This window comes from Eleutherodactylus coqui, chromosome 12 (genome assembly GCF_035609145.1).
Source record: "Eleutherodactylus coqui strain aEleCoq1 chromosome 12, aEleCoq1.hap1, whole genome shotgun sequence".
Classification (NCBI taxonomy): Eukaryota; Metazoa; Chordata; class Amphibia; order Anura; family Eleutherodactylidae; genus Eleutherodactylus; species Eleutherodactylus coqui.
In genome coordinates, this window is record NC_089848.1 from 122,046,349 (window position 1) to 122,069,258 (window position 22,910).

Here is a 22,910-nt window from a genome sequence, read left to right on the forward strand (position 1 = left end):
GCGAGAAAACGCCCGTCTGACTAAGGCCTTAGTGATTAATCTGGTGACCGGGCAGCCATAGAAGTGTGACAATGTTGTGGGGGCTCCTGTGACCCCCTTGTGTGCGCGGCCGAGCATTATCCTGCTGGAAGCCGCCATGAGAGGAACACATGTGGCTGCAGGATGTCCTGAACATATAGCTGAGCAGTCATTGTCCCTCATACCACTACCAGGGGTGTCCGGCTGTCATATGCGATGGCCCCTCAGACCATCACACCAGCAGAGGGCAGTGTGCCGCTCCACAGCAAAGGCTGAATTGAGGTGCTCCGTATCAAAGACACCCCTAGTTCTCCAGACACAAACATGGCCAATGTCAGTGCCAAACTAAACCTGGATTTGTCACTGAAGACAACTTGTTTGGAAGTCCAATTTCGTCGTTTACGACACAACTGCAAATGAAGGCGATGGTGGGTGTCAAAGGTAGTACATGTAATGAATGCCATGAGACCAATGGTTCTGACAGACACAGGGGTGTAACAACGGTGCCACCTGTCTCTGGATGACTGACAATTAAACAGTTGGAGTTGTTCGTGCATGTCGCTCACTGAGATGCTCCTTTCTACTCGTGGTCTGTCGGGGGCGTCCTGAGCCCGGTCGCCTTGTGTGCCCTCACACATCCACTGGTCCCAACACCTCCTAACAGTCTGGTCAGACGCTCCTCTACTGGTGGTCTGTAGGGGCGTCCTGAGCCATGTCACCTTGTGTGCCCTCACACATCTACTGGTCCCAACACCTCCTAACAGTCTGGTCAGACGCTCCTCTACTGGTGGTCTGTAGGGGCGTCCTGAGCCATGTCACCTTGTGTGCCCTCACACATCTACTGGTCCCAACACCTCCTAACAGTCTGGTCAGACGCTCCTCTACTGCTGGTCTGTAGGGGGCATCCTGAGCCATGTCACCTTGTGTGCCCTCATCGACTGGTCCCAACACCTCCTAACAGTCTGGTCAGAACGTCCGGTGGGGGACAATTCACAATACGACCATCCAGCTTCTCACATCCCAATAATGCACCCCCTTTCAAACTCTGTTAACTTGGTGAAACCTCTTGGATTGTGTCTTGGGGCATCTAGTGGTCAGCAAGCTCTACACAAGTGAAAGAAGAGGTCACTACACACAAGGAGCCTCCGAGAGCCTTTTATAGGCCAAGGGGGTGGGGGCACCACTTTTAAGGCCTCAGGTGGCAAGACCGTGCATCTAGTTGATCTAGTCACGCAACAACTCTAATCATTTGCATATCTGCCTGAGATGGAACTGCATGCCGGGTTTTGCAGCAAAACGATAACTCCTTTTAGGTGTTTGATTTTTTTTTTTTGCAAAGAATGTATAATAAAATGTTGTTACTGTATTTAAGTGTTATAGAATATTTGGTGCAGAAGATGAAGCGGTTCACTGGGATAATGCCAGACGTGCCTGTCAGTCCTCAGGAGGAAATTTAGCCACCATAAGTGATGATTTGGTGCAATGTAAGTAATGGATAGACTTCTCTTCTGTATCTTTCACAGTCATACTGTTGTAAATATCCTTTATAGAGCTGGTAACTGTATCGTAAAGTCATTATCCAGGACCATAAAACTGATAGTGTTATCCATAGAATAGCCCATCAATACAATGTAATCAATGGTTGCCCTCTTCATTGTTTAAAGGGGTTGTGTCAAGATGGCATTCCCTATTAGCGCATATGAATGCCATAGAGGGGAGTTTCACACTCAAGACCTTTCTTTATGACTTGGAACGGAGAGGCGCTCCGTAACAGCGGCTTCTGTTCTGGCGGACCTTCTGCTCTCCTGGTATTATAGGATGACCATTGACATTAATATAGTACTATAATCTCCAGCAGGTAGTTCAACAGACTAAATATGTACCAAAATGGGTCAAGAGTTTGGTTTAATGCAAATGTTCCCCCCCCCCCCTCCCCGCCGTCCCTTCCTGCCAGGTTGACACCCCCCCTCCTTCCCTCCCTTTTTTTTCTTCCCTTTTCTTCTTTCCCCCTTCCCCCACCCCACCAGCCTAACCCCCTCATTCCCCCCCCTAACCCTCCCAGTTATGTAAAAATGTTATGCAAAAGTGAATCAGGATGACTTACATACTCATGATGCTAAAACAGCAAATAACACCGTAATGTCAAAGTTTGTCCTGATTTAATTAATAAAAACAGTTTAAAAAAAAATATATATAGTACTATATTTCTGCTATAGCGGCTGCTGGCCGCAGCATCTCCTGGCAAAAGCAGCTGATTGCCAGGGATGCCAAGAATGGGACCTTGCCCAGTTGTTCGCCCTTGGCCCCACATTCTTTGATGATTCTGCGTCTTGGCCACTTTGATGACACTTACCAACTTGTACCCATATGTTCCTGTGTCTGGTATGCAGCTCAGTCCCATTGACTTGAATATGGAGTAGGTAAGCAAAAAGCTGGGGGAATGGCACAACCTTCCACAGAACAAAGCAGAAGTAGTAAGTCTGTAAATAGGTGACCAACTTTACTCCTAGACCTACTCCTACCACGTCGGTTTGCTTACATCTAGTTTTCCTCATTCATCACTCACTTGAATATAAAAGAGATGGCTGCAATTGGGATTTTGAACTTTTATCATTTTTTTTATAAACACCCTAAATGTTGTTCTCAATGTATTCTGGCCTTTGGGGTTGTCCCACTTCTAGCTGCTTTGCTGCAGGAAGTAGACAGCACAGTACACTGCGCAGTGGCCAAGACTGGTACTGTAGGCTAAGGGCTCACTCACACGGCCGTATGTGTAAAACGCTGTGTTAGCTGGCGGTGAGCAGCGATTATGCATTATGTATCTCACGCACGCTGTCAGTGTTACTAAGTTCTTTTTTTTTTTTTGCAATTCCCCGCTCTGTTTCTTGTCGGCATTCTTTTTATACATGCCCACAGAGAGCAATGAGCTTTATTGTGTGTAATATGCGGTAAAATAGAACATGCTGATTTCTTTTTTATGTAAGTGTACGCAATTAAAAAACACTAGAGTGAGTGAGTCAATGAGAATAATGTATTTTCATTGATTTCATTCACTGCATATTACACACGCGTACGTATTACACGGTGAAATTACATTTGTGTGAATGAGCCTTAAATCCCATTCACTGCAAGAGTTCTAATAATAATAACCTTTATTTGCATAGCGCCAACTCATTCCGCAGCGCTTGTTCTCAGCCTGCAGTACCCACCCGGGCCACTGCACAATAAACGGAGCTGTCTGCTCCCTGTAGCAAAACAGCTAGAAGTGGGACAACCCCTTTAAACTGCATTACATTTTCCCATTTGTTTTATTCCAGCTTTTTTTATGTCAAATTTAAAAAATGTTACGGCTGATGTTTGGATTGGATTACACAACAAGCATAAGGAAAACAAGTTTACCTGGACGGATCAAAGTGGAGTGTATTATACAAATTGGGCCAAAGGTCATCCAAAGTTTTATTGGGCTGTAAGTCAATGTACATTATATATACAGCGTGTTAATATAATATCCCTATGATAGCTCTATGAATCCTGTTAATAAACACGTTTATAGAATCAGTCTGTAAGGAATCGCCCTGATTTATCAGACACCCGCCATTAAAAAGTCACCCATTTTTGGCACACGCTATTTTATGCAAAGAATTGTGACTTTTTACACTTTTATACCATGTGGGCTACTTTTTCGTAAGTTTGGAGCCATTTACCAGGAAGGGGGGCGGGCTTCTCATGGGCTGAGATATTACCATATTTTGGAGCAGCATGAATGTGGGTTCTGGACGGCCGTAAGACCTCCTTAATTACAGGATTGTGTCATCAGAAAACAACTTCTTATATCATTTTTAGTTTTTATGTTAAATATATTCTTAAGATTTTTGATTTCATTGCAAGGCGTTCGTGCCGATTCCGCACAAAAATAGAACATACTGCGATTTTAAATCCGCTCACAGAAAACTGCAATCGATATCCGCTCCTCGGAGCAGACGGGAATGTTCTATTTTTCTATAGGCGCGGAATACCGCGTATTTATAATCCGGTTGAGTGAAGCCGGCCTCGCAGGAAAGTACTGCCTGCGTCTAGGATCGCGTTTTCACATCTTGTTTTGCAGAATCTGCGCAGACATTTTAAGGACCGCGTTACTAATAGTTTACTAGACGCCTTTCTCATGGATTCTACTCTACATTGTTGGGGATTCTCAATGTGGAAATCATTAAGGATGAGCCACATGTGAGCGCAGCCGGACCGCGCTGATCCGCCCTGCACTGATATACATATAATGTGTCATCAGCTGTACTTAATCTTTTTAAGGCAACGGACTGCGTGGCTGTGCAAATTGGAAGTATATTGGATGCCGGTACCTGGACGGAGCAGGACTGCGAGCTGGACAAAGGATATATCTGCCAGAAAAGTAAAGGTAAGTCCAGACACGGAAACATTGCTTTGCTAATGAGTTCTCTAATAAGTGGAGCCTGGATGTCGTTGTAGCCTCTGTAAGGCCGTAGGCATTTTTACATGCACACACCGGCACCATAAAATAGCGCAGTCACACAAATCTAACGTTTGTACACCTGTTCAGACGGCACTGGCCCCGACGCATATACGCTGAGGCTGCAATACCATTGCCTTTACTTCCCTCCCCCTCCTCTCTCCTTCCCTCTGGCTGTTTGCAATGGGAGTGGGCGGGACGAGGGCGGAGCTAAGCACCCACCCCTTGTCTACAGCCAGCGATGGGAGGGGACAGAGGAGGGGGGTGCAAACAGTCTGAGGGGAGGAGAGAAGAGGGAGAGAGTTTAGCAGTCATGCTAGGGGCTCCCATAGGAGCCCATGTAACGTCTGATGTAGTTCCAGGACTATCTTTTCGGCCTGGCATGGTGCTATATTGGCTCAGCTGGGTGCTTTTACACCGCGGGAATACGGCCATGTGATCTGATGCATTGGTATCCAATGCATCAGATCGTAGCGTATATCGGCCAGCCGTGAAATCGATGACCAATATACGCTGGTGTGGAAGAGCCCTTACTCCATAAAACAGAGCAGCCGACTGACTGCCTATTGGCTGGCACAATAATGACTAGCTGGAGTTCAGACGCTGCACACATGAATGTTAGAAGCACACGCCTCAGAAATGTCTTGTTAGATATAGGTTTTACCCTAATTCCATCCGTTATTACTCTTGCATTAACTACTTTGACAACTTTTGAGGTTCTAAAAGGGGACTTTAATAGCCTCACACATATTTTACTCATCTATAGCATTTGACCACCTACATCACACCCCAAAATAAATACAGACCCCCTAAACTAATAGAGATCCCCAGAGCACATACTCTAAACAATTGCAGTTCCTCAGACGATACCCCATAAACCAACACAGATCACAGAGCCCCAAAATAGATACAGACCCAAGACTAGATATAGAGCCCAGGCCCTTTTAAATGATTTATTTATGGGGTCTCCATATCAGATTTTATAAATATGAACCCCAGTCCAGACCACCTAAATAAACACAGACCCTCTATAGCTGCTGACATAACATAGACCTCAGACCAGACTCTAAAGAAATACAGACCCTAGTCTAGACAATTACTAAAATATAGACCCCGGGCACACTGATACTCACCTCTCCCTTTTCCTTAGTTCTCCCTACTGCCTGGCACCTCCACAGATCTGGCATAAAGTTATCTGCTTTTTCATTCTGGAGCATTCGGAGTAACATGCCAGAAGCCATACAGACACCGTTATAGTCAATGGTCTATCCGGCACCGCTCAGGTCCGGCCCGTGCCAGATTCAGTGCCTTTGGTTTTTCTCTTTTTTGTCTCAGTATGAACCTAGCCTCACGGATTTCCTGCTAAAACTGTTCTAACTTTTTCCGGTCTCTTGACAATCTGATCCAACTCCCTTCAGTCCCCTGCTGGTCTCTATACTTTCCTACAGCCGATCATGTTCCATCTAACCAAGTGACCATTGCAGTCAATCACTGAACAGGATTGGCAAAGTGACTTCTTTTGTTATTTTCTATCACTCTCAATAGGCCGCGGTTTGGCCAGGACACTTGTCCGTATTACAAGCACGAATAGGAACTTGCCCTTGAGCAGTCAGCTAACTGTAGCGCTTCTTCCTTGCGCCTTTTTCCATAGTCAGAGGTCCACACTGGAGCATCTCATCTGGTAGAAGTGATCTTTTGTAAGAGGGCTATGGTACTGTTATATAAGTTGTTCATATTAGGTGCTATGTAATATTTGCACTGTCACTTTAAGGGAGGGCGAAAACGCTGAGCGGAAACAAACAGGAAGTGGGTCAAAGCAAGTAGCTAGACTGCAGAGTGATGAGTGAGGATACTTCCTGTCGTGAAAACCTGCGTGGTGCAGGAATTGCCCTTCAGGTTCCTGCAGAGTAGAGATTTCATTGGACAAAGTCCAGTTTTACTGAAGATGCTAAGTGAGAAAGACTTCTTGTCATCTGTCCTTCCTCTGTATTGGACAACCTCAGTGAGCTACTCTGCAGCTGCAGAATCCAGGCCCGCTACCCGGGTAAGAGACTGCTTCTGGTAGACCAGACTATTATATTGATGGTACCTGGCTGCACGGACCATAATAGTAGACTGTACTTGGCAATCGGGTAAAGACCTTACCATTTGTTTTCGGCCCAAGAACTGGTGCTTGTTATTGTTGATTCTAGTTTATTTTTGCATTAAAAGCTTTTTTGCATTTACAATGGAGTCTGGAGAGTTCAGCAGCTACCTATTGCACCTTCACAGCTCCTTGGGCCTATTACAGATTGAGGACTTCCAATGAACCGGTCTGGCCAGAGCCAGGCCACAACAAGGCCCTTCTGGAGCCCGCACCCACCTATGTAGACTGGGAGACAATGGTGAACCTGCATGAGCTGGGCCTAACTCTCATCTAGGTACCTTCTGTCTCCCAACCAGTATTCCACTCTCCTCTGGGGAGCAAGGAGAGCCCAGACCTGTCCCCAGTGCCACTTCACATGATGATGGATCTTCTATGGAGATGAGCGAACGTACTCGTCCGAGCTTGATGCTCGTTCGAGTATTAGCGTGTTCAAGATGCTCGTTATTCGAAACGGCCAATAGAAAGACAGGGAAGGCATTACAACTTCCCCCTGCGACGTTCAAGCCCTATACCACCCCCCTGCAGTGAGTGGCTGGCGAGATCAGGTGTCACCCGAGTATATAAATCGGCCCCTCCCGCGGCTCGCCTCAGATGCATTCTGACATAGCTCAGGGAAAGTGCTGCTGATGCTGGAGCTGCTATAGGGAGAGTGTTAGGAGTTATTTTAGGCTTCAAGAACCCCAACGGTCCTTCTTAGGGCCACATCTGACTGTGTGCAGTACTGTTGAGGCTTCTTTTTGAAGTGTTGCACATTTTTTTTTTTTGTATATCGGCCGTGCAGAGCATTGCTTCCTCAGTCTGCAGTAATTTTACAGAGTATAGGGCCAGTAGTGCTGAGGCAGGGACAGTGAAAAAGGTGAAAGACATATACTGTCTATATAGGCAATGGGCTTTTCCAAAAAAATTTGGGACAAAAAAATATATTTGGGCTGCCTGTGACCGTCCTCAGTGTACTGCGTCTCTGCTGGGGGTAGTAGTCCTAATTAATACGCAGCCAGCTAAGTGTTACAGCGGGCTTGCGCAAAATTCTTTCCTGGCTCTGCTGTGCGTTCCGTAAGCGAAGTCAGCCTCCAACCACAGGCCAATAAGCGGCACATTTAATTACAGCGTTCTGTTTCTGCACTACTGGTAATACACCATGCTGAGGGGTAGGGGTAGGCCTAGAGGACGTGGACGCGGGCGAGGACGCGGAGGCCCAAGTCAGGGTTTGGGCACAGGCCGAGCTCCTGATCCAGGTGTATCGCAGCCGACTGCTGCGGGATTAGAAGAAAGGCACGTTTCTGGCGTCCCCACATTCATCTCACAATTTATGGGTCCACGCGGTAGACCTTTATTAGAAAATGAGCAGTGTGAGCAGGTCCTGTCGTGGATGGCAGAAAGTGCATCCAGCAATCTATCGACCACCCAGAGTTCTGCGCCGTCCACTGCTGCAACTCTGAATCCTGTGGCTGCTGCTCCTCCTTCCTCCCAGCCTCCTCACTCCATTACAATGACACATTCTGAGGAGCAGGCAGACTCCCAGGAACTGTTCCCGGGCCCCTGCCCAGAATGGGCAGCAATGGTTCCTCTCCCACTGGAGGAGTTTGTCGTGACCGATGCCCAACCTTTGGAAAGTTCCCGGGGTCCGGGGGATGAGGCTGGGGACTTCTGGCAACTATCTCAAGAGCTTTCAGTGGGTGAGGAGGATGATGACGATGAGACACAGTTGTCTATCACTCAGGTAGTAGTAATTGGAGTAAGTCCGAGGGAGGAGCGCACAGAGGATTCGGAGGAAGAGTAGCAGGACGATGAGGTGACTGACCCCACCTGGTTTGCTAAGCCTACTGAGGACAGGTCTTCAGAGGGGGAGGCAAGTGCAGCAGCAGGGCAGGTTGGAAGAGCCAGTGCGGTGGCCAGGGGTAGAGACAGGGCCAGACCGAATAATCCACCAACTGTTTCCCAAAGCGCCCCCTCGCGCCATGCCACCCTGCAGAGGCCGAGGTGCTCAAAGGTCTGGCAGTTTTTCACTGAGAGTGCAGACGACCGACGAACAGTGGTGTGCAACCTTTGTCACGCCAAGATCAGCCGGGGAGCCACCACCACCAGCCTCACCACCACCAGCATGCGCAGACATATGATGGCCAAGCACCCCACAAGGTGGGACGAAGGCTGTTCACCGCCTCCGGCTTGCACCGCTGCCTCTCCCCCTGTGCCCCAACCTGCCACTGAGATCCAACCCCCCTCTCAGGACACAGGCACTACCGTCTCTTGGCCTGCACCCACACCCTCACCTCCGCTGTCCTCGGCCCCATCCACCAATGTCTCTCAGCGCACCGTCCAGCCGTCGCTAGCGCAAGTATGCCGCCACGCACCCGCACGCTCAAGCGTTAAACGTGCACATAGCCAAATTGATTAGCCTGGAGATGCTGCCGTATAGGGTTGTGGAAACGGAGGCTTTCAAAAGCATGATGGCAGCGGCGGCCCCGCGCTACTCGGTTCCCAGTCGCCACTACTTTTCCCGATGTGCCGTCCCAGCCCTGCACGACCACGTCTCCCGCAACATTGTACGCGCCCTCACCAACGCGGTTACTGCCAAGGTCCACTTAACAACGGACTCGTGGACAAGCACAGGCGGGCAGGGCCACTATATCTCCCTGACGGCACATTGGGTGAATTTAGTGGAGGCTGGAACAGAGTCAGAGCCTGGGACCGCTCACGTCCTACCCACCCCCAGAATTGCGGGCCCCAGCTCGGTGGTGGTATCTGCGGCAGTGTATGCTTCCTCCACTAAACCACCCTCCTCCTCCTACGCAACCTCCATCTCGCAATCAAGATGTGTCAGCAGCAGCACGTCGCCAGCAGTCGGTGTCGCGCGGCGTGGCAGCACAGCGGTGGGCAAGCGTCAGCAGGCCGTGCTGAAACTACTCAGCTTAGGAGAGAAGATGCACATGGCCCACGAACTGCTGCAGGGTCTGACAGAGCAGACCGACCGCTGTCTTGCGCCGCTGAGCCTCCAACCGGGCATGGTCGTGTGTGACAACGGCCATAACCTGGTGGCGGCTCTGCAGCTCGGCAGCCTCACGCACGTGCCATGCCTGCCCCACGTCTTTAATTTGGTGGTTCAGCGCTTTCTGAAAAGCTACCACGCTTGTCAGACCTGCTCGGAAAGGTGCGCCGGCTCTGCGCACATTTCCGCAAGTCCCACACGGACGCTGTCACCCTGCGCACCCTGCAACATCGGTTTAATCTGCCAGTGCACCGACTGCTGTGCGACGTGCCCACACGGTGGAACTCTACACTCCACATGTTGGCCAGGCTCTATGAGCAGCGTAGAGCTATAGTGGAATACCAACTCCAACATGGGCGGCGCAGTGGGAGTCAGCCTCCTCAATTCTTTACAGAAGAGTGGGCCTGCTTGGCAGACATCTGCCAGGTCCTTGGAAACTTTGAGGAGTCTACCCAGATAGTGAGCGGCGATGCGGCAATCATTAGCGTCACCATTCCTCTGCTATGCCTCTTGAGAAGTTCCCTGCAAAGCATAAAGGCAGACGCTTTGCGCTCAGAAACGGAGGCGGGGGAAGACAGTATGTCGCTGGATAGACAGAGCACCCTCTTGTCTATATCTCAGCGTATTGAGGAGGAGGAGGAGGTGGAGGAGCATGAGGAGGAAGAGGCAGCTTGGCCCTATGCTGAGGGTACCCATGCTGCTTGCCTGTCATCCTTTCAGCGTGTATGGCCTGAGGAGGAGGAGGAGGAGGATCCTGAAAGTGATCTTCCTAGTGAGGACAGCCATGTGTTGCGTACAGGTACCCTGGCACACATGGCTGACTTCATGTTAGGATGCCTTTCTCGTGACCCTCGCGTTACACGCATTCTGGCCACTACGGATTACTGGGTGTACACACTGCTCGACCCACGGTAAAAGGAGAACCTTTCCACTCTCATACCCGAAGAGGAAAGGGCTTCGAGAGTGATGCTATACCACAGGACCCTGGCGGACAAGCTGATGGTAAAATTCCCATCCGACAGCGCTAGTGGCAGAAGGCACAGTTCAGAGGGCCAGGTAGCAGGGGAGGCGCGGAGATCAGGCAGCATGTACAGCACAGGCAGGGGAACACTCTCTAAGGCCTTTGACAGCTTTCTGGCTAGCCAGCAAGACTGTGTCATCGCTCCCCAGTCAAGGCTGAGTCGGCGGGAGCACTGTAAAAGGATGGTGAGGGAGTACGTAGCCGATCACACGACCGTCCTCCGTGACGCCTCTGCCCCCTACAACTACTGGGTGTCGAAGCTGGACACGTGGCCTGAACTCGCGATGTATGCCCTGGAGGTGCTTGCTTGTCCTGCGGCTAGCGTCTTGTCAGAGAGGGTGTTTAGTGCGGCTGGGGGAACCATCACAGATAAGCGTACCCGCCTGTCAACCGACAGTGCCGATAGGCTTACACTCATAAAGATGAACAAAGCCTGGATTTCCCCAGACTTTTCTTCTCCACCAGCGGACAGCAGCGATACCTAAGCAATACGTAGGCTGCACCCGCGGATGGAAGCATCGTTCTCTATCACCCTCAAAAACGGGGACCTTTTAGCTTCATCAATCTGTGTATAATATTCATCCTCCTCCTCCTGCTCCTCCTCCTGAAACCTCACGTAATCACGCCGAACGGGCAATTTTTCTTAGGCCCACAAGGCTCACTCATATAACTTTTGTAAACAATGTTTATACGTTTCAATTCTCAATTCAATAAAGCGTTGAAACTTGCACCTGAACCAATTTTTATTTTAACTGGGCTGCCTACAGGCCTAGTTACAAATTAAGCCACATTAACCAAAGCGATTAATGGGTTTCACCTGCCCTCTTGGTTGGGCATGGGCAATTTTTTGTGAAGTACATTTGTACTGTTGGTACACCAATTTTTTGGGGCCCTCACCTACATTGTAATTCTAGCAGCAAAGTATGTATGAGAGCAGCACTCCAGGGGTTAAATAAAAGAATAAATCTTTATTGTGCCCACACGACGTTTCAACCCTCCATCCAAGGGTCTTTATCAAGTTCTAAATAACATACACAGACTCCAACATTAAATAGCCCCCAAAGCTCCACCTACACCAATCATAGACAACATTGTAATTCTAGTAATTTTTAGCCCACCTGCATTAAAGCTGACGTTACATCAGCTGTGCTGGGCACTGCAATGGGATATTTTTATGTACCGCCGGTGGGTTCCAGGGAGCCACCCATGCTGTGTGTCCACAGGGACTTCACATTAGGGATTTGTACCTGCCAGTGTTTATGTATTAAAAACCCCGGTCAGACTGGGGCATGCAGTGTGGGCCAAAGACCACCTGCATTTAATCGGACGTTACCTCAGCTGTGATGGGCACTGCAATGGGATATATTTATGTACCGCCGGTGGGTTCCAGGGAGCCACCCATGCTGTGGGTCCACAGGGAGTTGTAAATGCATCTGTGTCCACTTCTAAAGAACCCCAGTCTGACTGGGGCATGCAGTGTGGTCCGAAGCCCACCTGCATTTAACATGACATTACCTCAGCTGTGATGGGCAAGGCAATGGGATATATTTATGTATTACCAGTGGGTTCCAGGGAGCCACCCATGCTGTGGGTGCACACCGAATTCCCATTGTGGAGTTGTACCTGCCTGTGACTATTTATAAAAAACCGCGGTCTGACTGGGGCATGCAGACACCTTGACAGAATGAATAGTGTATGGCACATAGGTTCCCTATTGCTATGCCCATGTGTGCAGCTCCTGATGGAGGTGGCACAGGATTGGATTTCTCATTGCTTCTGTACAGCATTGTGGGCTATCGCCCCGCCCCTTTTAAAGAGGGTCGCTGCCTAGCCGGGCCAACCCTCTGCAGTGTGTGCCTGCGGTTCCTCCTCATGGCAGACGCACTTATAAATAGACATGAGGGTGGTGTGGCATGAGGGCAGCTGATGGCTGCGCAGGGACAATTTGGTGTGCGCTGTGGACACTGGGTCGTGCAGGGGGGGGGGGTTGGGCAGCATGTAACCCAGCGGAGTGTCATGCAGGCAGTGATTGTGCTTTGTTGGAGGTAGTGTGGTGCTTAGCTAAGGTATGCATTGCTAATGAGGGCTTTTCAGAAGTAAAAGTTGTTGGGAGGGGGGGCACTCTTGCCGCTATTGTGGCTTACTAGTGGGACCTGGGAACGTGAGATGCAGCCCAACATGTAGCCCCTCGCCTGCCCTATCCGTTTCTGTGCCGTTTCCATCACTTTCTTGAATTGCCCAGATTTTCACAAATGGAAACCTTAGCGAGCATCGGCAATATACAAAAATGCTCGGGTCGCCCATTGACTTCAATGGGGTTCGTTACTCGAAACGAACCCTCGAGCATTGCGAAAATTTCGTCCCGAGTAACGAGCACCTGAGCATTTTGGTGCTCGCTCATCTCTAATCTTCTGTCAAGAGAAATGTTTTGATGAGAGTACGGGACTGTCTTATTGAATCCTGCACACTTGTTTGCCATATGGTTGGGGAGTCCAGAGCTGCACAAAAATATCACTCACCCCACGCGTCTCCTGCCACATGAGTGACTTTTTTTTATTTTTTTGATCTACAAGCTATAATGTAATTTCCAATCTCTTCTAATGTAAGAGTTTCTTGTCCTCTTCTAACTTGTTTGTTTGCATTAACTTGCTTTAGACCCCAGTCTGCCGGTTCTTCCCACCACTCCTCCTGCCCGTAACTACTGTAAATATGGAGATGCCAGCTACAAGTTTGATAACACCAAGAGGAGCTGGGACGATGCCCGTCAGGCGTGTCGGACGGATAACGCACAGCTAGTCAGCATCTTAGACGAGTTCACCACATCTTTTCTAAAACTTCACTTGGTTAAACTTAAGGAGCCTTTTTGGATCGGACTCTACAGCGGGAACGAGGTGAGAAGAATTTTTTAAATATCTATTTCTGATTTTTAATGAAAACTGGATCAAAACATCCCAACAAAAGTGGACGAGTGCTCTAAACTGCAGCCGGGCATCATACACAACATACATAACACATAGTAAACAAGCCAGTTGCAGCAATACTAAATCCTGCACATCCTACAACATTAGGTAGATAAAATAGGTATAAACTGTCTCCAAATTTATCCCATGGTAATATGACGGGCAGATTTTTCATATGCAGTGAATACTTAAAGCGATTTTCCAGGAAATAATTAAGGAGCCATCAAAGCTCCCACAAGTGCCAAGCCTAGACACCTTCTTTACCAGTAGATGCCGTAGGCACCCCTGTGCATAGCTGGTAAAAGGTAATTCTGCTACAATCCCTTTAAAGGGAATCTGTCACTGACTTCTAGCCCAATGAGCTACGCTTATGGGCTGAAACTAGGTGACCCATGGAGTCCAGGGATGTAAGCTTTATACCTATCTTTCCTGTTGTTCCCCTAGTGTGAATGCATTGAGCGCCACTGCTAAGTAGTCCGCCCATTAAAAAATGAGAACAGGCGGACTACTTAGCAGAGCCACTCAATGCATTCAGCGGCGACTTTCAGCGTTCATATTGGGGGAACAATGGAAGTATAAATCTTACATCCTTGGACTCTTTCAGTGCATAAGCATAGCTTATAGGGGTAAAAGCAAGTGTCAGATTCCCTTTAAACCCTAAGTGGCATGGACATATGGGAAGTTAGATACAGTGTCTGCATAAGTCACTTATTTCTTTATGTCCACCAGTGCTCTCCCTTAGAATATTCCAGCAGTAATTAGCCGGCATCGCAGACATCTACTTACCTTCACACCATTTTTCAATTGCATGTATGTCTTATTGAAATCTTTAGCAAAAATAGTACAAAGTAGCAGCAGCACTCACTTATAATCTGCTATAAGCATGAAGCATAAAAAGACAATGCAAAGCCCAAAAGGAAAGGGACCTGACCCCCTAGGTCCACCAGTATCCAAAAGCTCATCTATTGGTTCCAGGCAGCATCACAGAGTGTAAAAAAATACTCCTTTATTTAAACCATTCAAAAATGGTGGATGTAGCAGGCAGCCATGTATCGGTCCCACAATTGGGCCTTTGTCAAGCTATCAATCCACTCCACACAATACTATTATTTTACACTCTGTGATGCTGCCTGGATCTAATAGATGAGCTATTAAAATCTTTAAGCACGCTCATCTGATAAGTCACTAGATCTCTCCGGGATGTCGACAACAAAGACAGTCTTCCTGTTAGACAGTTTTGATAAATGAGGCCCGGATGGTTTTAATGGTGAATTTACTGAAACAAAATGGTACAATATTGAATGTCCTACTTTCCTATAACCTCATTATCTGGCCTGACAGACAATATTTGAATTCAACATCCTGAATATAAGTCAGAATACTGATTTTTACACTGTAGACATGCCCTTGTAACGGGTATATTTGGGTGGTGTATCTTACAAGAAAACAATTTCAGGGAAAAATTGAAAATTTGTCAAAATTTCCTGTAAATTTAGGACTTCTTTCATAAATAAACACAAGACATGTTTAACAAAATTGATCACTAACATAAAGTACAATTTGTCATAAAGAAACAATCTTAGAATCACTTGCATACATAAAAGCATCCCAACGTTATTACCACATAAAGTGACATGAGGAAGGCCACAATAGCCTGAAGGGGAAGGGATTACAAAGTATACAATTTATCCTATATAGAACAAGGCTTAATACAGCTCGCCTCTAGGTGCTCTCAATCTGTCAAGGGGGTGGTCCCCAGCGCTCACTCCCAGTGGTTGACATTGGACTTGATTAACAGTCCAACGTCACCTATTTAGACTGAACGGCGGGAATTCCCCACTTGATAGATTGAAAGTGTCGGAAGCCAACCGATGAAGAGCCTATCCATGCAAGAGAGGAAGGGTATAAGAAGAACCGCAGTAGGGTCAGAAGCGTCCCGGCTGCAGATCCATTGCAGGTTCTCTTTAAAGACATAATCTCTCAGATACTACAGCTTTTAGTTCATAAAATAAGTATATTTACATTTATATAATTGTAATTCTTTCAGACTGAAAATACGTATAAATGGGTTGATAACTGGAAAGTGCGCTACACAAAATGGGCCGCTGAGGAGCCGAGGAAAAGCACCTCCTGTGTATATGTGGATACTGATGGGCAGTGGAAGACATCGCCTTGTAATGAGACTTATTCTTCCATCTGCAAACAAACTAGCGGTAAGCTGCTCATTTCCCTGGTATCTAATATTATAATTCCTCCGCATTCAGTTAAGTTTACGTATCATTTGCGTTTTTTATCTAAATAGGTCAACAATTCTGTGCTGATTTCCGCGATACATCTTTATAGAGTTTGGAGTTTTCTGTTGCCCCTGATGGGTGTAGTCTGCTCTCAAAGTTAGCAAAGCAAAACAATTGGAAACCTGACGACTAGAGATGAGCGAGCATACTCGATAAGGCAAACAACTCGAGCGAGTAGTGCCTTATTCGAGTACCTGCCCGCTCGTCTCTAAAGATTCGGGTGCTGGTGCGGGTGACAGGTGAGTTGCGGCGGTGAGCAGGGGGGAGCGGGGGGGAAGGAGGGAGAGAGAGATCTCCCCTCCGTTCCTCCCCGCACTCCCCCACCGCTCACCCGTGCCGGCACCCGGATCTTTAGAGACGAGTGGGCAGGTACTCAAATAAGGCACTACTCGCTCAAGTAGTTTGCCTTATCGAGTATGCTCGCTCATCTCTACTAACGACCTAAAAGTCAGTGTTATCTGCTGCAAATGGGTCCATCTGTAAAAATGGAGCCCATAACACATTTCTACTGGTTTTCTTGCACTAGTTTCCATAAAATCACACTTCAGTAGGTGCAGGGTGAGCTAAGCGCTAAGTCTTCCCAATGATGTGGACACGCTTTGGAGGCCTCAATATTTATGAGCTGTAGTCTTCATGTGTTCTTCTGCTGCAGACTGACAGCTTTCTCCCTATGCACAGTAATAGGGAAAAAAACTGTCAATCACCCATGGTAAGGCAGGTGAGCCCACTGCTCATAAATACAAGAACTCTAGGGAGAAAGAATGTTTCCAGCAAACAGAAACATTGAAGACAATGAGAAACTGAAGCACAAAGTACATCAGATATATTACCCTTATACAATAACTAGTAATTATTAGAAAATTATAGTACCAGTATTTCTGGTGGCTCGCTGCGCCACACAGCTCTGCTACATGTACGCGTCACACACAGCACTATTACATACATTGTTCTTCCCATACAACAGGGATCAGAAGCAGCACAGCACTGGAGATGAAGGACCTGTGATGACGTCATCATCATGCTCCGCCCCTGATCACATGATGGTGATGTTCATCCCGAGTAAATGACTTACATGCTTCACCCCTGATCGCATGACATTGACATCATCAAAGGTTCTACATCCTTGTGCAGATTATGAGTGGACTTCAAACCCTCTGCGGCCTTAGTTGCTATGGAATACTAATGAACACCTAGCTGGACAGCAGCAATGTGCGTACAGGACCTGTGATGATGTCATTGGCATGTGATCAGGGAGGAACAAGTAACTACCTCACTGGGGATGAAGGACCTTTGATGACATCACTGTCATGTCATCAGGTGTGGAGCATGTAAATCACTCACAAACCCACTCACTCACGCACTTACAGACAGGTCATGCTTAGTATTTTGATTAGGCTTTATCTACATACAAGTGTAAAATTCTTCAGCTATTAAAATTAAGTTGTGCCTTCATGAAAATCTCTCCAGTATAAACATAACAAAATAGACATTAGTAATGTTACATTCATGTAGGGCTTATTCACCTGGTCTGCACAAATGTTACCAACACATCACACCATGACATAATAATTGCCCTTAAAAGATCCAACAGAAACATGTATTTATCACCAACACATAAGACAAGCACCAAAATGAAAGTGCTTTCCCTCACCAACATATTGGGCTTGGTGGTCCCTGCCTGAAAGTAGGGCAATCGTCCTGACAAGGACGGCCCCACGTCTCATACCTAGGGGCCCCAGCCTGTCCCTAGATGGAATATAGGGAATGATATATATAGCAAATGGAAGAGCTAAGATATCTAGGCAAAGGCACCTAGCAGGTATGAGTCCACACCATACACCACAACATGACAATTCACGCCCTTAAATACAATTGAAATGATAGGATTAAGGCGCCAGACATCACCCATCTGATGGGGTACCGACATCCAATGTCTGAAATCACACCTGACAGAAGGGTAAGAGAGACGGGGCCCACAAACCATGCAGACAAGGGAAATCAGGTCTCATTTTTTCCCCTGATATCTAAAATCATAATTAAACTCAGCACTCAAGTAAGTGTATGTATTTAAATAGGTCAAAAATTCTGTGCTGGTCATTTTCCCAACATACCTTTACTAGTAATTATAAGGAAATTTCTGGTGGCACAAAATGCTACACAGCTCTGCTACATGTGCGTGTTACTGACACACACAGCCCTGCTACTTGCGCGCAGCACACACACACATAGAGCTCTGCTACATGTGTGCAGCACACACACCCTGCTTAACTGCAGTTGTGATTCATGCGTGTGTCACAGACACACACAGCTGTAGTACATGTGCATCACACACAGAGACACAGCTCTGCTATATTACATGCGTATGTCACATACGTACATAGCTCTGTTACATTACATGTGCATGGCACAGACACAGCTCTGCCAGATGCACATGTCACACACGCAGCTGTGCTACAGACATTTCGTCAGCCTATGCTGGTTTAGGATCTGTGATGTCACTGTCATGTGACCCCACACAGGTGACTGATCCAATGAAGGTGACATCATCACAGGTCCTGTCAGCAGAGGGCTTCTGTTAGGCTCTGCAGGTTTTTCAATAAAGGGGAAGCACCAGTGATGACGTCAGTGTCCTGTAGTCAGGGACAGAGGTCATAACCCAGGTGACTGATCACATGACGGTGACATCATCATAGGTCCTGTGAGCACACAGCTGCTGTCAGACTCTGCATGTTTTATGCTTTAGGACCTGTGGTGATGTCACCATCGTGTGATCAGGGGTGGAGCATGAGAAGCACTCACACACGCTGTTACGGTATACTACCCTTGATATGCAAGCCCGGTTGCCCTAGATCTCACCCACAACCCCTGACCTGCCTAACTGCCTCCACTCCTGGCTAACCCCAGGCGGGCAACTGGGCAGCGGTCCCTACTCTCAATAGGGACCGAAAAAGGGAAGCTGGCATACCTGGATGGAAAGGGTAGAATACTGACAGAAAAGGCAGATGTAAATAACCAACACAAACAATACTAAGCAGAATTGAGGCAGATGGAGAAACCTGGCGGATAATAGCAAGTATAGCAGAAAAGCTGACAGAAGCAGGAGAACAACAGAGGCAGACTAGCTATCAGGCTGAGGGAAACCAATAACTGGCAGTGATTGCAAGTCTCTGCCCGACCTTTAAACAAAAGCCTCTGCCCAGGAGCGGAGAGAGGGAGAGAGCCAACTCCCAAGAGAACACAGCAAAAGGGAGCTCGTGCACAGCAGCTGCATTCACAGGTGCGCGGCTTGGACAGCGTCGCGCGCCACCAGCACCATGCCGGCCAGGCGCCCCTGGCAGCTGGACAACAAGCCGGGAGGACGGGCCCCAACCGCGGGACCCCGCACACCACTGCCCCGAAAGGACCAGCAACCCCCACATGGTAACACACGCACTCATGGACAAGTTGTTATTAGCACTTTGATAGAGGTTGGAGATACATTACTATTGCTCCTGATGGGTATATTCTGCTGCCCTGGTGTGTGAAGGAAAAAGTCGAAATTCTAATGATCCATGATAAATCAGTGTGATCTGCAGCAAATATATCTATCTGTAAAAATGGACCCCTTAACACGATTGTACTGGATTTCTTGCAGTAGTTTCCATAAAATCACACTTTAGTAAGTGCAGGACAAACGACGTGCAAAGTCCTCGTAATGTTACGTCCATGCTCTGGTGTCCTCAATATTCATGAGATGTAAGGATCCCCTGTTCTAATGCCGCAGATTAACGGCTATCTTCCTTTGCACTATAATATTGAGAAAACTGTTAATCAGCCATTGGAAGACAGGGGAGCCCACTACTCATAAATCGGAGGGCTAGAGGGAACAAGAATGTTTCTATCAAACAGATATTGGAGACAATGAGAAATTCAAACCCAAAGTTGTCGTTATACAATGAATAGGTTTTATCTACGTTGTACATGTAAGTGTAAAACTCCTCAATTATTGAAATAAAGTCGTGCCTCTGTGCCAAACCCTCCAGTATACCCGTAACAGAATAGACATAAGTAACCATATTTATACTCTACATAAACCTTGGTGTCTCCTTCTGACTTTTGGCCTTACAGTTGTCGCTCCCACTGACCCTCCTCAAACACCTGGAACCTGCCCAGGCAAGCCTTCAGATGCTTGGATTCCCTTCCATAACCATTGCTATCTTTTGGAATCATCTTCCTCCATCGGGTGGCACGAAGCATCCTTAAAATGTCTGCAGTATGGTGAGTTCTAGAAATACTTTATAAAGGATGTAACAAGCACTAACATCATGATACAGGGAGTAGTCAAAAAGATGGATCTAGCGCTGTATCTCAGTACTGGCGTCCTATATTGTATAGATGTATAAATGTACAATAGTGTACTTGAATAGGAAGGCATGGATGTGCTAAACAATGGTGTGATTGAAGGGCTCCTGGCAGCCCTGGAACATAGATTTCAATTTTGTATTGTGACTCTGTAGGGGGTCAAACAGACCGTTCAGCTGATGCTGTCTGCTTCCGAATTAGTCTTAGATATGAGTACTCATTGACGACTTAGATGGATGACCATGGATAAAGTAGGTTTATTTGCAAAGTACAGAACTTTATAGAAACAGAAATGCTTGCGTAAGATCTAATCACTGCGCATGTCCGAAGCTGCTGGACATCTGGAGATTTATAACGAACAATATTTCTTTCAAAGACGTCTCCTACATAGACGTCTCCTACATAAACAATATATCAACGCTCGGTGACAGTTGTATCAAAGCAAAATATGTCCTCAGATAAGATTCTCAGAACATGTACAGAGAACAGGACGACATGGGAAAGCACAGATAAGACAAGATTCAGGGTCATATAGTGAGAAGAAGACAGATAAAGAGTAAGTTGGAAGAGAAATTAAATGTATTTTTCTTATTTAATTTGAGACAGGGGAAAATCTAGAATTAACCCCTCACAACTCCTTCAAGGGAAGGTAAAACCCAATCGCAAAGTTGAAAAGTATTGACTGAGAAGCAGAAATCCACTTTCCACGTCTCTATGACCCGTGGGACCGCTGCGATGACTAAAGTATAGAAAGCGTACACGAAGTGGACTCCGTCTGCTACGATAGGGGCCAATCATCCAGGAAGTCATCAACTGACATCTGCAGGAGATTCAGGTACTGATCTCTGTTGAAAATCCCTGACATGAACACAAATCCAACAAGGAAATTGCTCCAAATTCCAACCAATATGTTCATGCTGAAATCTGCATTGTTTCTGATTGGCTCGTGCTCTTACTGGTAATTTGCATTGCATCTGCACTGAATTGGCACTTTGCTGTTCACAGACCTGGTCCTGCAATGATAGCGTCAGCCCTGGACTACACTGTTCAAAGGTTCCATGCATGTATCGTAGCAGAAGGAGGCCACTTCGGAGTACACTATCTTTACTTCAGTTGTAGCAGCGCTTCTACCTGACTTAAAACAACGGGGAAAGCAGATTTCTGCTTCTCGCATACTACTCATCAACTTTGTAATTGGGTTTTACTCTCTGTCTCTTATGGGGCCCACAATCCATATTCCGGGGCCCTCAGGGGTCTGTGCATCCCTGTACCATCGTGTAGTGAATCCATGCCTTCTTATTCAATATAGGACCCCATTATTGTGATCTTGCACTGGATCAGTCCTTTTGGCTACACCCCGTGTAGTGGTGACTTTAATTGATTGGTTGCATTGCAGATGTATTTAATGGGGATTCCCATTGCCTGAAGTATAAAACACAATTAGAAATAAAAAATATAAAATAAGAAATGTGCTACCACCTCTGGGTTTTGGCTTTCCAAGTGGTTCTGATAGTTTCATTTTGGGTATTTTAAGCACAATTTAAAAGACATTTAACCCCTTGAGTGGCGGGTTTCCTACCACCCTGTCGTGCCCACCAGGGCAGGTTTTTTAAAATGGTCTAATCATTGAATTTCAACTAGTTTTGCAGTTGCGTCTCAAGAGCCATAACTTTTTCATTTTTCCATTGACATGGCCATATAAGGGCTTGTTTTTTGCGGGGCAAGTTGTGATTTTTTAAACAGGGGGGAGGAAAAAAAGAAATGGGGAAAAAAGAAAAAAAGGGGCCATGTCATTAAGGGGTTAAATAATGTATTAACTTCCTTCTCTGTGTCATTATGACGCACGGATACCACATGTGTGATTGTATTTTTGATTTTTTACAAAGTAAAGGGAGACAAGTGTTCTTTTTATTTTTTTAATAATTTTTTTACTTTTTTTTAAATTTTTTTTTAAATTTTTTTTTTTTTGTCCCTTTAGGGGACTTCCACAGGGACCCATCAGGACCCCTGATCACATTCCAGGGGTCCGATGGTGACAGCCCTTTACATGCTGCAGTGACAGCCCTTTACATGCTGCAGTCACATAGACTGCAGCATGTAAAGGGTTAACACAGCAGAGATCGGAGGTTTTCTCTGATCTCTGCTGTAAGAGCTGGTACCTAGGTGTCCTCTCACAGCCGAGCACCAAGCTCTCCCTGTCACAGGGACCATCGGCTTGCTTCTGACAAGCCAATGGTCTCTATGGCAACCTGTAAACAAAGCAGGACATTGCCGACATGTCGGCAATATCTTCTGCTGGTTTTTCAAAGCCCTTGCTTTGTTCTCTGTGGGTCTGTGCAGGCAGAGCACACTGCCACAGCTTGTGGCATTGTGCTCTGCAGCTCCCATAGTGATACATAGCCCGGAAATCTTCCGGGGTATATCACTATGGGCAGTGGAGCTCGTCACGGAACTTTTCCGGGCGTGCCACTCAAGGGGTTAAATGCATAACAAAACATATAATATACATATTTCACCTTAAGGTGGCATACACATTGGATTAACCCTTTCCAATCCACTGTCTGACGTCTTAAGACATTATGATTTAAGGCTGTACAGCTCCGATGTTGCAAGACGTTCATCGGAGTTCTCTTACTGTATATTGCCAGCCTCTCTGCTGTT

The 22,910-nt window shown here is 46.9% G+C and overlaps 1 protein-coding gene across 3 annotated transcripts in view; it reads left to right on the top strand.

The window, feature by feature from the left end:
* The window catches only part of LOC136586788 (macrophage mannose receptor 1-like), a 135,861-nt gene that overhangs the window by 87,285 nt on the left and 25,666 nt on the right, over positions 1-22,910 (top strand). For all 3 annotated transcript variants that reach the window (XM_066585013.1, XM_066585015.1, XM_066585014.1), the window contains exons 21-26: positions 1,391-1,502; positions 3,336-3,484; positions 4,324-4,429; positions 13,310-13,545; positions 15,662-15,827; positions 20,016-20,165. In XM_066585013.1, coding sequence (XP_066441110.1) covers positions 1,391-1,502; positions 3,336-3,484; positions 4,324-4,429; positions 13,310-13,545; positions 15,662-15,827; positions 20,016-20,165 — 919 coding nt within the window. The remainder of the gene's footprint in view (positions 1-1,390; positions 1,503-3,335; positions 3,485-4,323; positions 4,430-13,309; positions 13,546-15,661; positions 15,828-20,015; positions 20,166-22,910) is intronic.